Source organism: Eretmochelys imbricata, chromosome 14 (assembly GCF_965152235.1).
Source record: "Eretmochelys imbricata isolate rEreImb1 chromosome 14, rEreImb1.hap1, whole genome shotgun sequence".
In the NCBI taxonomy this organism is placed as follows: domain Eukaryota; kingdom Metazoa; phylum Chordata; order Testudines; family Cheloniidae; genus Eretmochelys; species Eretmochelys imbricata.
The window spans coordinates 32,034,200-32,049,970 of NC_135585.1; the positions used below are offsets into that span (position 1 = coordinate 32,034,200).

Sequence of the window (15,771 nt, forward strand, 5' to 3'; positions counted from 1 at the left end):
AGAGATCAGCATCCAGCCTCGACCAAAGGACAGCCAGGGGAGTTTTGCTGGATCCATGCAGGAAGCTGAGAGCTAGGGCTGCCCCTGTTGTAGATGGAGGTGACTCAGTTTCAAGAGGGGGCCCTGCTCTTCCTCCATCCCCAAGAAAAGCTGCTGGAGCATGAGCAGGGCAAGCCCCTGCAGCCAGCTCTCAGCCCATCCATCCCTGTGGGCCCCCAGGGGCAACTGCTATTAGGGGATACATGGGGCAGAGCCAGGCCTGCAAGCAGCTGTCCCCACCCCCAAGATGGAGCAGGCTCTACTGCCCTGCCTCACTATGATCCCTGCAGTGCTCTCTAGGCTCAGGCCCTGGTGAGCAGGCCCCCCTCTCACATCCATCCCACAGCTGGAGCCACCTGCGGCCCACCGCCAACCCCAAGCCCACTCTGGGGAAACCCACTGCCATCCACACCTCCCAGGCAAGCGAGGCCACCTGCCCCCCACAACCCTGTCCCCAGCAAGGGCAACAGAGCAGGCCGCAGGAGAGGGTGGGAGAAGGTCATGGAAGGGCAGCATCAAGCAGGGCTCACTCCCTCCTCCTGCAGGTGGGGGCCAGCAGCTCAGAGAGAACACACAGGGGGGCAAGTGGAATCACAGAGTTTATTGGAGCAGTTCCCACAGCTTTAACGGTTCGACTTGGCCACACGCTCCAGCTCATCCTTCTTCTTGATAGCGTAGGAGTTGGAGGAGCCCTGGGAGGGGGAAAAATGGTGAGATTCCCCTCCATGGTGGAGCCACCCCCACAGCCTAAGACCCAGCTCAGCACCCCCTAGGATACATGGGCACCCCCCAGTGGTGACAGCACTGCACTGCAGAGGGACAATTGTAGGGCAGGGAGCTGCCAGCAGGGCTCAAAGGGTCATACTAATTGCCTGGGGCAGGTGAGGAAAGGGGGCCATTGGAGACCCTGGGGCAGGAGCAGTCCTGCAGCCCTTCACTGCTACGGACACACATGGACTCAAAGCCGGGGGGCAGCTGGAGAAATCTCCCCTCCTTCGGGTGTAGTTATCCACACAGCCCCCAGGAGGCACAGTCACCCCCCCGGCGGTGACGCAGGCTAGCAACGCACCAGAGAGGAAGCAGCTACATGGTACAGAAGCCCTTTGACACCAGTCTGTGTCAACACGAGTGGCTGCACTGGTGGGACCGTCCCTGTGCACAGCCAGCCCCTAAGCGACAAAGGGCTGAGCAGGCCACGGGAAGGAGGGGCTGAGCTGAGCCAGGCCTCAGACTCCAAACAGCACGAATCTGGGCAGGATGCTGTCTGGGAGCCCAGCGCTTGGCCACCCGCTCAGAGCAGAGGATGAGGGAATCTCCCAGCGCAATGGGCCAAGCCTGTCCCCAGTTCTCACCTTGGCAGCGTTGATGAGTTCATCGGCCAGGCACTCGGCAATGGTCTTGATGTTGCGGAAGGCGGCCTCGCGGGCCCCAGTGCACAGCAGCCAGATAGCCTGGGGTGTGGGGCAGAAAGGGGTTACCAGGTGCCCAGAGCCAGTGGGCACAGTGCCCAGCCCATACACACTGTGGAGTGGGCACCAGGCACAGCCACATGGGGAGGGGAGTGACGCTCAGGGACGGAGGAGCACACTGTGCGCACATGCATGGCCAGGGAGGGGTGTACCTGGTTGACGCGGCGCAGCGGGGACACATCCACGGCCTGTCTTCGGACAGTGCCGGCACGGCCAATGCGGGTTGAGTCCTCCCTGGGCCCGCTGTTGATGATGGCGTTGACCAGGACCTGCAGGGGGTTCTGCACAGAGAGTTGCATGGACAGGTCAGCTAGGACAGAGCCCCACCCCCAAACCCTCCCTCCCACACCCCTGCCTGGCCAGGACAGCCAGCACCCCGACCCCGGACTACCCAGCAGCCCACCTCCCCGGTGAGCAGGTGGATGATCTCGAAGGCGTGCTTGACGATGCGCACAGTCATGAGCTTCTTGCCGTTGTTGCGGCCGTGCATCATCATGGAGTTGGTGAGGCGCTCCACAATGGGGCACTGGGCCTTGCGGAAGCGCTTGGCTGCGTAGCGCCCGGCGCTGTGGGGCAGGTACTTGGCGTACTTCTCCTTCACCGCAATGTAGTCCTGGGCCGGGGAGAGAGACTGGTTCATGGGCAGTCGGGGAGGGGGACACCCCCCCCCCCGCCATGCTGACAGGGACAGCCACAGTCTGAGAGCAATGGGGTGCCAGACCCAGGCATCCTACCCCGCCCACTACAAGGGTGCACAGAAGGCGTGAGCTGTGAGGAGAGGTGAGGGACCTAGACACCCCCCCCACCCCTCCCCCTGACAGGGTACAGATAGGGTGTGAGCTGTTCACTCCCTGCAGCCCCTCCCGCTGCGCACAGAGGCCATGAGTTATAGGGGGACCCAGGCATCCTGCCTTACTCCCTGCAGCACCTCCTGCTGCATATAGAGAGCGTGAGGTGTGTGTGTGGGGAACCCAGGCACCACTCGGGCTCCCCAAACCTGAAGAGAGATGTCATTGATCTGAACATCGTCCGTGCTCCATTTCCCAAAGAGCTTGATGTCGGGGGTCTCCGCCACAGCGGGCACAGTCTCCCACTCGGTCATTCTGGGGAGGGGAGAACGGAGGGTCAGGCAATGCAGCACCCACATATCCCACACTCAACCCCCCCCCACATATGGGGCACCCCAATGCCATGGCCCATCCCTATAGGGCAGACCCCCCCAAACTCCACAGACCCCTGGCAGAGCAACCCCCTGGACCTCATCAGCAGCCCCCCTCAATGTCCCCACATTGGTGTGCAATCCCCACTGACACCCATGGGACAGCCCCCTCCCCAAGTCAAGGAATATCAGGGTTGGAAGGGACCTCAGGAGGTCATCTAGTCCAACCCCCTGCTCAAAGCAGGACCAATCCCCAAATAAATCATCCCAGCCAGGGCTTTGTCAAGCCTGACCTTAAAAACCTCTAAGGATGGAGGTTCCACCATCTCCCTAGGTAACGCATTCCAGTGTTTCACCACCCTCCTGAAAAAAGTGTTTCCTAATAGCCAACCTAAACCTCCCCCACGGCAACTTGAGACCATTGTTCCTCGTTCTGTCATCTGCCACCACTGAGAACAGTCTAGATCCATCCTCTTTGGAACCCCCTCTCAGGTAGTTGAAAGCAGCTATCAAATCCCCCCTCATTCTTCTCTTCTGCAGACTAAATAATCCCCCTTCCCTCAGCTTCTCCTCATAAATCATGTGCTCATAAGTCATGTGCTCCAGCCCCCTAATCATTTTTGTTGCCCTCCCCTGGACTCTCTCCAATTTATCCACATCCTTGTACTGTGGGGCCCAAAGCTGGACACAGTACTCCAGATGAGGCCTCACCAATGCCAAACAGAGGGGAACGATCAAGTCCCTTGATCTGCTGGCAATGCCCCCACTTATACAGCCCCGCTGTGGTGGGGGACTGCGCAAAATGGCTCCCAAGGAGGAATCTCTAGGACAGCTGCTGTGGGGAGCGCACTGCTCGGGGTGCACAGAGCCTGTGCCGCGCAACAACCACCTGCTGCCTCTGGCTGCTGCCACCTGGGGCGCGTCAGTGCGGTGCCCACTCGGCTCACTGCGCCCGTCGGGGGAGAACAGGTGGTGTCTGCACGGCAGGAACGGGACCCGGCACGCGGGGGGAATCAAGCCCCATGGGGAGGAGGCGACACCTGGAAACATCCCCTGTGGTTCCGGTCCTCCCGTCGCGGGCCCCTCCCGCCCCCGGGGTTTTATCCTCCCGCCCCCACGCGCGGTCCCGAGGTTCCAACGTCCCCGCATGGCTCCACGCGCCGCCTTGGGATTCCATCACCCCACGCGCGTGGCCCTCCCGCCCCTCGGGTTCCACCCGCCCCTTCGCCCCACGCGCGGCGGCCCCGCCGGGGATCCATCCCCCCCTCCCGTCGCCCCACGCACGGCCCCAGGATTCCATCCGCCGCGTCACCCCACACGCGGGGCCCCAGCCCCACTCGGCTTTCTATCCCTTCCCCCCGCACTCACATGGCGGCAGCTCCAGCAGCGTCCAGCCCAGGAAAAAGAACTCTCCACGGGGTCTCCCAGGCTCTTAAGAACGAGAGGGCCCCAGAAGAGCTTCCGGTGGGGAACTACGCATGCGCCATTTTGCGTACAGAGGCAGCACGCAGGTGCGACAAGGCGTCCCGAAGCCTCGCTTCCGCCCAGGTCTTTGCCCGCAAATCTGTTGTGTGCGTGCCTAAGCATGCCCCCATTTCTACGTCCGGAAAGGTCTACATGTACGGCCCCTCTCGGACGCATGCGTGCGCCGCTCACCCTTTCGTTTCAAAAATAGCCGCTCTAGCGAGCGCATGCGTAGTATGTCTTAGGTACCTCCACCACTTCTGTCGAGCGTGCGTAGCGAGGAACCACGAAGCCCAGAGCCCAGGGCCGTCCGATTTGCCAGGTTGCCCTGCTATCGGGCTTGTGCACTGGCAGCTGCGAAGCGAACAACGCCATGTCTACTGAGGGCACAACTGCCCTATGTACCCTCTCCGTGGGCATTAGCGGGAAAGCAGCTGTAGGGTTCGTTCCTGAGCTCAGGCTTTTTCCTCCCCCGGAGACTGAGGCTGGGAGTCCACCGTGGACTGGGGGTCCCCCCTGGGGACAGGGGCTGGGGTCACGCCCAGAGAGTGTATAAAGCTCCATGGTGCTCCAATGGGGTGGAGAGAACGGCTTTGCGAGGGAGCAGGGGTGTACACACAGGGCTGACCAAGAGCAGCAAGCTGGGCTGGTACTCAGGTGTAAGATGCCTGGGTGGTCTAGGGCAGAGTCAGTCTAGGGCCCTCACTGCCCCACCTGTAGCACAGGGGTAAACACAGCTAGTGCTTGCCAGCTGCAGATCTCAGAGCACTTTGCATGGGAGGGGCATGAGTGTTATCCCGCTTTTACCTGTAAGCAGTGTCAGGATGAGCTCCACCCTGACATCTGGTGGTGAGGTGTGGCAAGTTGTGGAAAAGAACTTTAGGGGCCGATCTCATTTGCATAGGCACACCCACCCCGCCTAGCATGAGGCCATGGCTGCCCAAATGGTCACTTTGGCTGCTGTGGGATCCCCAGTGTCTCTGTTACTGGGGCAGGAAGAATAAATTGTTATTACGCTGATTATGGGAACTGTGATTGGAACTGTACTTGGCCTTTTGTTATGATGGAGGGACTCACCATCAACTAAGTAGCACTCGCTAGGCAAGGGTCATGGGTTCTAAAACTCTGAATTGAGAGAGGTTGGGGATAAGGGGTGGTATGGGTCCCTTGGTTGGGGTGGCTGGGTTGGCCTTACATGCTAATTGCACTTCCTCCTTTCTCTGCTGTGGCATATCAGAGCTAATTTTGATTTCATTAGGAGTCTAGTTACATGCTGCTGAGCTCACTTTGGGCTAATGGTTCATCAGTACTGAGGCTCCTCTATTACAAGCCGAATTTACCAAAGAGCTGAACTGACTAAGAGCTGAAATCACTGAGTGTTGTGTTAAGTAGTGGGGGAGCCTGAAGATATATTGTGGAGAAGTTTGCGGGACAGCTGGAGTGCCTTGTGGATAGGCTGGTGGAGCAGTTCATGGGAATGCAGGAGCTGCTGGTGGGAGGTGGAGCGGAGCAGTTTGTGGGACGGTGGGAGGGAGCTGAGCGAAGCAGTTTGTGGGGCAGCTGGCGGAGCGAAAGCCTATGTAGCTGTGGGGTGGTCAGCTTCAGATCATGTAAGGTGCCTTTTACCCCCGCCCCCATCTCCACCCGGGTAGGGAGGTAAAGCTCTGCAGATAAACTTTTGAACTCTGGGGCTGCCCTGACCAGGGACATAGACTTTTGGGTCATTGGACTTTTGGGACTTTGGGTGATTTGGGGTTGCTGGACTCAAGAACCAAAGGGAAAGGGCATGCCCCAATTTGCTTGGGGTGGGTTTTTTTTTTGCTCATGGGTTGTGTTATGAATCCTGTTGGTGGTGTTTCCCCAACATAATGCCACATTGTTTCTCTCTGTTATTAAAAGGCTTTTTGCTACACTCAGACTAGGTGCTTGCGAGAGGGGAAGTATTGCCTCTGGGAGGCGCCCAGCAGGGGTGGTATATATTTGTCCCAGGTCACTGGGTGGGGGCTCGAGACGGTTTGCATTGTGTTATTGGAATGGATCCCCTAGATATTGAACCCGGCCCTTGTTGCTGCCAACTCTGACGGGCAGAAGGGTTACATACATATGGGTAAAACTGATGCACAAAGGAGATGAGACTTGCCCATGGTCACCTAGCAGGGCAGAGACAGGGATAGAACCTGGTGTCCTGAGGCGTGGTGGCTCATCAGCCCAGGCCCAGGAGGTGCAGCCTAACCACTAATTCCCCAAAGCTACAAAATACATTTTGTGCACATACAGTTTTAAGGACAGTGACTCTTGTCTATATTACTCCTGGGGGAATTCCGCACCACTGCTCAGGTGCAGAATTCATATTGTCCGCAGATTTCTTTGCTCCCCCACAGAAAAATGGGGAAGCAAAGAAATATGCGAGGACACATTACCCATGCTCGGAACAACAGGCAGAGGCATAAATCACCATGGTAGGGAAGGAGCTGGGCGTGTGAGCATGCATGGGGGTGACTCTGTCCCTCTTGCTCACCCAGCCTGGGTGGGTAGGGCTTCGGGTTGTTTGGAGGTAGGGCGTAAGGCAGGCTCTGTCCTCTGAGGAAGTTAATTGTTCCCATTCTTAGTGAATTCCCCCAGATGCATAAAACACATGTAAAAGTTTTAAGGCTCCATTACATTGCCAGAGTGGAGGAAAGGAGCCTTACTGTAAATGGCAGTAAGGGGATCCTCAGCTAGGAAAATCTAGGTTCTGTCTCACTTTTTTCCTGTGCCAGAGTGGCACAATGGGGTTAATTACAGGTCAGGATCTATTTTACTTATCTCAAAGAAGACTTTGAGGGCAAATAAAATGTTTATCAAGCAGTCAATAAAATGTCAGGACAATCAGAACCAAGCACTTCCCAAAGTAGCCAGCCAGGATTATAGCTGGAACGCAGGTATTGGTTCCCTAGTATTTGTAATTTAACTTTCATATGTTTAGGAAATGCTGAATAGTTATCGTGACTTTTTTCTGTATTGTAGTTTAAATAAATTAACAAAATAATTGAAACTGGTGTGATTATATTGTATTATTTTGACAAATAAAATAAGCATAATTTTGCAGAATTTTTAATTTTTGGCACATAGTTCCTCCAGGAGTACTATGCGCAATAAGATAACACAAGGCGACAAGAAGTGCTTGTGATTTGATTGAAATCTGTCCCAACTCCCTCTCACAAGTAGCGAAACGCAACACCCAACCGTTCCAAGAAAGCAGCCCTGTGTGTGGTTCAGATCTCAGTATAGCTCCTAGCCTCAAGACATTGCCGTGTTCCCATGGCTGTTTACCATACCCATGCCATGCCGTACCAAAGTGCCTTGTTAGTTTTGAATGAATGACTGTGATATTGTATTTTTTGTTTCTGTAGCGAATTGCCCACTAAAGAACACGGGATTTTCCGGACCTGATTGGCCGACTGAATATTTTTTTACAGCAATGTTGTAAGTTACCTGTTGCCTAAAGTGCTAGTGTGCTTTTTTTCTCTTTTTAATTGCTGGCACTATAAGTGACCGCAGTCTAGTATTTGAATGCATGAAAATGTGCTAAGCAGAGGCACATGATGCAACTAGCTGAACAATGTCAATTTACACTGAGGCCTTTAACTTAAGCCGGCCCAGACTTTAAATTCATGTGAAAATATATGGACATTTAAACTTTTTTGGTTTCCTTGCAATTACCCTTCTTCTTCTTTCTTGGTAAACAGATCTATTTAAATTCTTTTCCGTGCATTTAAAAATAACCTTATAATAATGGCTATTAAATCATACCCTGGGCCAGTGGTTTTCAAAAAAATTTCTGGCAACCCAGTTGAAGAAAATTGTTGATGCCCGCGACACAACAGAGTTGAGGATAAGGGGTTTGGGCTGTGGGCTGGGCCAGAGGGTTGGAGTGTGAGGGTGAGGGCTGTGGGGTGAGGCCAGGAATGAGGGGTTCAGGGTGTGGAAGGGGGGTCTGGGCTGGGGCAGGGGTGTGGGGTGTGGGAGTGAGTCAGGGCTCTGGGCTGTGGGTACACGCTCTGGGCTGGAGCCAGGGATGAGGGGTTTAGGGTGCTGGAACGGGCTCCAGATTGGGGGGGATCAGGGCTGGGGCAGGGGATTGAGATGCGGGGTTACGGTATGGGCTTACCTCAGGCGGCTCCCAGTCAGTGGCACAGCGGAGGTGCAAAGGCAGGCTTCCTGCCTGTCCTGGCACCATGGACAACGCTGCGCCCTGGAAGCGGCCAGCAGCAGGTCTGGCTCCTAGGCGGAAGTGCAAAAGCAGCTCCGTGATGCTGTCACCCGCAGGCACGGCTCCACCCCAGGTCCCATTGGCTGGGAACCAGCCAATGGGAGTGCGGAGCCACTGTTCAGGGCAGGGGCAGCAGCAGCATGCGGAGCCCTGTGGCTCTGCCGCCTAGGAGCCAGACCTGCTGCCGGCCAATTCCGGAGTGCAGTGCCATGTCAGAACAGGTAGGTACTAGCCTGCCTTACCCGGGCGGCACCACCGACGGGACTTTTAACGGCCCAGTCAGCAGTACTGACCAGAGTTGCCGCAACCCAGTGCCTTACATTCCGCAACCCAGTACTGGGTCACAACCCACAGATTGAAAACCACTGCCCTAGGAGGTGACACAAAAGTCATGAGCCGCCGCTGGTCCTTACTCCCATGCCAGAGCTGTATCCACTGGGCTGCACTGCCCCCCAAACACAGGGATGGAAACACTCTCTGGACCTGGTGTCACTTGGACACCAGTGTGGCTATACCAGCAAACCCTCCTGGAGGAGATGCAGCTTAGCCTGGCAGAGAGGGCTCCTGCCGGTATAGTTTATACCAGTTGCCCAGGCAAAATAGAAAAGGAGGACTTGTGGCACCTTAGAGACTAACCAATTTATTTGAGCATAAGCTTTCGTGAGCTACAGCTCACTTCATTGGATGCATAAAGTGGAAAATACAGTGAGGAGATTTATATACACACAGACCATGAAAAAATGGGTGTTTATCATACACATTGTAAGGAGAGTGATCATTTAAGATGAGCTATTACCAGCAGGAGAGTGGGGCATTGCTGGCACATGATGGCATATATCACATTGGTAGATGTGCAGGTGAACGAGCCTCTGATAGTGTGGCTGATTGGATTAGGCCCTATGATGGTGTCCCCTGTATAGATATGTGGACACAGTTGCCAACGGGCTTTGTTGCGAGGATAGGTTCCTGGGTTAGTGGTTCTGTTGTGTGGTGTGTGGTTGCTAGTGAGTATTTGCTTCAGGTTGGGGGGCTGTCTGTAGGCAAGGCTGTAGGTAGGCCTGTCTCCCAAGATTTGTGAGAGTGATGGGTCGTCCTTCAGGATAGGTTGTAGATCCTTGATGATGCGTTGTGGGGGCTGAAGGTGACGGCTAGTGGCGTTCTGTTATTTTCTTTGTTGGGCCTGTCCTGTAGCAGATGACTTCTGGGTACTCTTCTGGTTCTGTCAATCTGTTTCTTCACTTCAGCAGGTGGGGATTGTAGTTGTAAGAATGCTTGATAGAGATCTTGTAGGTGTTTGTCTCTGTCTGAGGGGTTGGAGCAAATGCAGTTGTATCGTAAAGCTTGGCTGTAGACAATGGATCGTGTGGTGTGGTCTGGGTGAAAGCTGGAGGCATGTAGGTAGGAATAGCGGTCAGTAGGTTTCCGGTATAGGGTGGTGTTTATGTGACCATCACTTATTAGCACTGTAGTGTCCAGGAAGTGGATCTCTTGTGTGGACTGGTCCAGGCTGAGCTTGATGGTGGGATGGAAATTGTTGAAATCATGGTGGAATTCCTCAAGGGCTTCTTTTCCAGGGATCCACATGATGAAGATGTCATCAATATAGCGCAAGTAGAGTAGGGGCATTAGGGGACGAGAGCTGAGGAAGCGTTGTTCTAAGTCAGCCATAAAAATGTTGGCATATTGTGAGGCCATGCAGGTACCCATAGCAGTGCCACTGATTTGTCCCCAAATGTGAAATAGTTATGGGTGAGGGACAAAGTCACAAAGTTCAGCCACCAGGTTTGCCGTGACATTATCGGGGATAGTGTTCCTGATGGCTTGTAGTCCATCTTTGTGTGGAATGATGGTGTAGAGGGCTTCTACATCCATAGTGGCCAGGATGGTGTTTTCAGGAAGATCACCGATGGATTGTAGTTTCCTCAGGAAGTCAGTGGTGTCTTGAAGATGTGCTGGTAGCGTAGGGCCTGAGGAGGGAGTCTACATAGCCAGACAATCCTGCTGTCAGGGTGCCAATGCCTGAGATGATGGGGTGCCCAGGATTTCCAGGTTTATGGATCTTGAGTAGCAGATAGAATACCCCAGGTCGGGGTTCCAGGGGTGTGTCTGTGCAGATTTGTTCTTGTGCTTTTTCAAGGAGTTTCTTGAGCAAATGCTGTAGTTTCTTTTGGTAACCCTCAGTGGGATCAGAACGTAATGGCTTGTAGAAAGTGGTGTTGGAGAGCTGCCGAGCAGCCTCTTGTTCATATTCCGACCTATTCATGATGACAACAGCACTTCCTTTGTCAGCCTTTTTGATTATGATGTCAGAGTTGTTTCTGAGGCTGTGGATGGCGTTGTGTTCTGCACGGCTGAGGTTATGGGGCAAGTGGTGCTGCTTTTCCACAATTTCAGCCTGTGCACGTAGGTGGAAGCACTCTATGTAGAAGTCCAGTCTGTTGTTTTGACCTTCAGGAGGAGTCCACCCAGAATCCTTCTTTTTGTAGTGTTGGTAGGAAGGTGTCTGTGGATTAGTATGTTGTTCAGAGGTGTGTTGGAAATATTCCTTGAGTCGGAGACGTCGAAAATAGGATTCTAGGTCACCACAGAACGGTATCATGTTCGTGGAGGTGGAGGGGCAGAAGGAGGGGCCCCGAGATAGGACAGATTCTTCTGCTGGGCTAAGAGTATAGTTGGATAGATTAACAATATTGCTGGGTGGGTTAAGGGAACCATTGCTGTGGCCCCTTGTGGCATGTAGTAGTTTAGATAATTTAGTGTCCTTTTTCTTTTGTAGAGAAGCAAAGTGTGTGTTGTGAATCATAGAATAACAGAGTTGGAAGGGACCTCTGGAGGCCATCTAGTCCAGCCCCCTGCCCAGAGCAGGACCAATCCCAACTAAATCATCCCAGCCAGGACTTTGTCAAGCCTGACCTTAAAAACTTCTAAGGAAGGGGATTCCACCACCTCCCTAGGTAACGCATTCCAGTGTTTCACCACCCTCCTAGTGAAAAAGTTTTTCCTAATATCCAACCTAAATCTCCCCCACTGCAACTTGAGACCATTACTCCTTGTCCTGTCATCTGCAATCACTGAGAATAGTCTAAATCCATCCTCTTTGGATCCACCTTTCAGGTAGTTAAAAGCAGCTATCAAATCCCCCCTCATTCTTCTCTTCCGTAGACTAAACAATCCCAGTTCCCTCAGCCTCTCCTCATAAGTCATGTGTTCCAGACCCCTAATCATTTTTGTTGCCCTCTGCTTGACTTTTTCCAATTTTTCCACATCCTTCTTGTAGCATGGGGACCAAAACTGGACACAGTACTCCAGATGAGGCCTCACCAATGCCGAATAGAGGGGAATGATCACATCCCTTGATCTGCTGGCAATGCCACTACTTATACAGCCCAAAATACCATTAGCCTTCTTGGCAACAAGGGCACACTGTTGACTCATATCCAGCTTCTCGTCCACTGTCACCCCTAGGTCCTTCTCTGCAGAACTGATGCCTAGCCATTCGCTAGTCTGTAGCGGTGCATTGGATTCTTCCATCCTAATTGCAGGACTCTGCACTTGTCCTTGTTGAACCTCATCAGATTTCTTTTGGCCCAATCCTCCAATTTGTCTAGGTCCCTCTGTATCCTATCCCTACCCTCCAGCATATCTACCACTCCTCCCAGTTTAGTGTCATCCGCAAACTTGCTGAGGGTGCAATCCACACCATCCTCCAGATCACTAATGAAGATATTGAACAAAACCGGCCCCAGGACCGACCCTTGGGGCACTCCGCTAGATACCAGCTGCCAACTAGACATGGAGTCAATGATCACTACCCGTTGAGCCCGACAATCTAGCCAACTTTCTAGCCACCTTGTAGTGTATCCATCCAGCCCATACTTCTTTAACTTGCTGACAAGAATACTGTGGGAGACCGTGTCAAAAGCTTTGCTAAAGTCAAGAAACAATACATCCACTGCTTTCCCTTCATCCACAGAACCAGTAATCTCATCATAGAAGGCAATTAGATTAGTCAGGCATGACTTTCCCTTGGTGAATCCATGCTGACTGTTCCTGATCACTTTTCTCTCATCTAAGTGCTTCAGAATTGATTCCTTGAGGACATGCTCCATGATTTTTCCGGGGACTGAGGTGAGGCTGACCGGCCTGTAGTTCCCAGGATCCTCCTTCTTCCCTTTTTTAAAGATTGGCACTACATTAGCCTTTTTCCAGTCTTCCGGTACTTCCCCAGATCGCCATGAGTTTTCAAAGATAATGGCCAATGGCTCTGCAATCACATCCTCCAGCTCTTTTAGCACTCTTGGATGCAACACATCCGGCCCCATGGGCTTGTGCACATCCAGTTTTTCTAAATAGTCCCGAGCCACTTCTTCCTTCACAGAGGGCTGGCCACCTCCTCCCCATGCTGTGCTGCCCAATGCAGTAGTCTGGGAGCTGACCTTGTTCGTGAAGACAGAGGCAAAAAAAGCATTGAGTACATTAGCTTTTTCCACATCCTCTGTCATTAGGTTGCCTCCCTCATTCAGTAAGGGGCCCACACTTTCCTTGGCTTTCTTCTTATTGCCAACATACCTGAAGAAACCCTTCTTGTTACTCTTAACATCCCTCGCTAGCTGCAACTCCAGGTGTGATTTAGCCTTCCTGATTTCATTCCTACATGCCCGAGCAATATTTATATACTCATCCCTGGTCATTTGTCCAATCTTCCACTTCTTGTAAGCCTCTTTTTTGTTTTTAAGATCAGCAAGGATTTCACTGTTAAGCCAAGCTGGTCGCCTGCCATATTTACTATTCTTTCTACACATCGGGATGGTTTGTCCCTGTAAATGGCTTGTCTAGTTTTAGTAAAGTCCAGCCACAAGGAAGTTTGTGTGGAAGGTTGTTTTTTTATGAGAATATCCAGTTTTGAGAGCTCATTCTTAATCTTTCCCTGTTTGCTGTAGAGGATGTTGATCAGGTGGTTCCCCAGTTTCTTTGAGAGCGTGTGGCACAAGCTGTCAGCATAATCTGTGTGGTATGTAGATTGTAATGGATTTTTTACCTTCAGTCCTTTCAGTATGATGTCCATCTGTTTGCATTTGGAAAGGAAGATGATGTCTGTCTGTATCTGTACGAGTTTTTTCATGAAGTTGATAGATTTCCACTCCATACGGCTCAATGCAGTGCCTTGCATAATGACAAAATAATCTCTCCAAGGAGAAGGACTGGCATACCTGGTGCTGAACTAGGGCTAGGGGGCATGGAAATGCCAGGCGACAAGCCTAAGCAGGCAGAACACCTCAGCCTGGAAACTGTTTGGGGTTCTGCCTAGAGTGGCAGGGCCCCCCGCAGTTAGCAGGGAAGGCCCTGGGAGGTGCCCATGCATGTGCATCAGTGATGGCCTCACTACGAGCCCTGCGCAGCCAGCCCAGCTCTGGGGGAGGGAGCTGCCAGCCAGCCTGGTTCGCACATCAGCCACATGGTGAAAGGGTCAAGGCCAGTCACTGGGGGCAGGCAGCAGGCAGCGCAGGCTGGGAATGTCCTTGCTGGGCCCCTCAGTGTTCGGCCAGCCTCTTGGCTGTGGGACGTCAGGGTGGCTCCGCCAACGTGTCCAGAGCTATGGAAGGAGGAATGGGCTTGGCTCCTCAGAGCCTGACAGGGGGCTTGCTGGTGTCCTCCCCACCCCACCTTGCCCAGCCTCTCCCATGCCCCCCTTAACTCCCATCTCACCCGACTTGGCTTTCCCAGTGCCCTCCAACTCTCATTCCACCCAGCTTCCCCTGTCCCCCTCCAACCCTTGCCCCCTCCACTCTCTCCAGTCCCCCCCTCTCAGCCCCCACCCTGCCCGGCCTCCTTCTTTGCCCCCCAACCTCCATCCCACCCAGTCTCCCCAGCAGCCCCTGCCTCCCACCCCCCACCCCACCCAGACTTCTTAGTGTCTCCCAACCTTCACCCACATGGCCTCCACAGTGCCCCCTGTCCTCCCCAACCCCCACTATACCTAGCTTTTCCAGTGCCTCCCAAGCCCCAACCCACCTGGCCTCCCTGTCCCCTATTCCCTCCCAGATCCCTTCCCCACCCAACCTCCCCTCTGCTCCCCAACCTCACCTCCTGGCCTCCATGTGACAAAGTGGGAATTTTCTGTAATATTTTTTCCAATGCCAATGAGTGCCTTAGTTTCCCCCAGTACTTTACAGTGCTACACAGTGGCTCCAGGACGGTTAACTCTGCTCCTGGGGCAGCGCAGGAGAGGTTGGAGGGGGTGTCACCTCGCTGCCTGGGTCATTAGAGGACTGGCTGAAACTGACCCGGATCAATGGAGGATCTGGAAAGCCAACTGGAGGCCCTAGCACTGAACAGCTGACTGGGCCCTGAAGAGCAGGCAGGTCTCTGCCCAGGAGTCTGGCTCAGCTGGACTCGCTGGGCAGAGCTCAGGGCGTGAAGCAGCAAGGCTGGAGCCCAGCAGGGCCAGATAAACCTTTTGTGGGCCTGGCACTAAACATATTTGTGGGCCCCCATGGAGGCAATTGAGCATGGGACGGGGAGGTCAGTTCCGAGAGCGAGGGGCCAGCCAGAGGCAATGGGGCATGGCATGGCAGGGCTGGCCCCGCTCGGCCCAGCCCAGTGCAAGGGCACTATTTACAAACTGGCAGTTGCCAGACACACACTGGCCCGCCCAGCCCTGTGCTGCCAGCATGCCCCTTCCCCTCAGGGGTGGGCCCATGCCACACCACACAGCCCCTCCCCCCCAACACCAGACCATCCCGCTGATTCCCTATGGCCAGAGCCCCCCTGAACCCACTATGCACAGTGCCCCCCCCAGACCCTGACACAAATGCACAGTCCCCTGCACAACACCACTCCTGCCCAGCGCCCCCATGCCCACAGCCCCACCACAACTACCAAGCACCCCACACAGAACCCCATCCCTAGTGCCCCAACACACGCAGATCTTCCCCGCCTCTCACAGCCAAGCACCTCGCCCCCTCCAGACCCTCCAGAGACCCACTCCCCCATGCCCTGCCTCCTGGCCGCACTCACTAGCCCTGCTGGGAGGCGACTGTGTCTGCCGGGCTGAGCCATCAGCGCAGCCAGGGCTGGTCCCAGGGCCGGGAATTGCTCTGGCTGCTCCGGAGTGGCTTGATCAGCCAGGCCAGGGCCTGCCCGGCTGGGCTCCCTCAGGATCCACTTGCCTGGAAGGGCCCAGCCAAGCCCCCTGCACTGTCCCCCCTGCAACTGGATGAGACTGGCCAGGCTCAGGTGGGGATGGGAAGCAGAGACTGCCCAGAGCCAGAGGTGCACTTGGGTCCAAACAGGGAGCAGAGAGGAGCTGGCAGGTGGGGCCAGGGGGTGGAGAGGAGCAAGTGATGAGCGGGGAGAGCCAGCGGGCTGGTGGGGTCTTGGGGCACCGT

At 54.3% G+C, this 15,771-nt stretch overlaps 1 protein-coding gene across 1 annotated transcript; it reads right to left on the reverse strand.

The window, feature by feature from the left end:
• Window positions 1-620: 620 nt before the first annotated feature.
• Window positions 621-4,191, reverse strand: RPS5 (ribosomal protein S5). Its single transcript, XM_077834389.1, has 6 exons — window positions 4,036-4,191; window positions 2,506-2,611; window positions 1,912-2,121; window positions 1,661-1,789; window positions 1,392-1,490; window positions 621-731 (listed from the first exon to the last, which is right to left on the reverse strand). Exons 2-6 carry the CDS (start codon window positions 2,608-2,610, stop codon window positions 663-665), a joined length of 612 nt encoding a protein of 203 aa, XP_077690515.1. The 5' UTR covers window position 2,611; window positions 4,036-4,191; the 3' UTR covers window positions 621-662.
• Between the last annotated feature and the right edge of the window lie 11,580 nt (window positions 4,192-15,771).

What these genes read in the sequence shown, in the direction of transcription:
- RPS5 (XM_077834389.1), bottom strand. Translation starts at nt 2,610, where the DNA reads ATGACCGAGTGGGAGACTGTGCCCGCTGTGGCGGAGACCCCCGACATC. An exon ending in TCAATGACATCTCTCTTCAG is followed by an intron (nt 2,122 to 2,505) that starts GTTTGGGGAGCC and finishes TCCCCGGCCCAG; the next exon opens with GACTACATTGCGGTGAAGGA. An exon ending in CGCTGCGCCGCGTCAACCAG is followed by an intron (nt 1,491 to 1,660) that starts GTACACCCCTCC and finishes CCCACACCCCAG; the next exon opens with GCTATCTGGCTGCTGTGCAC.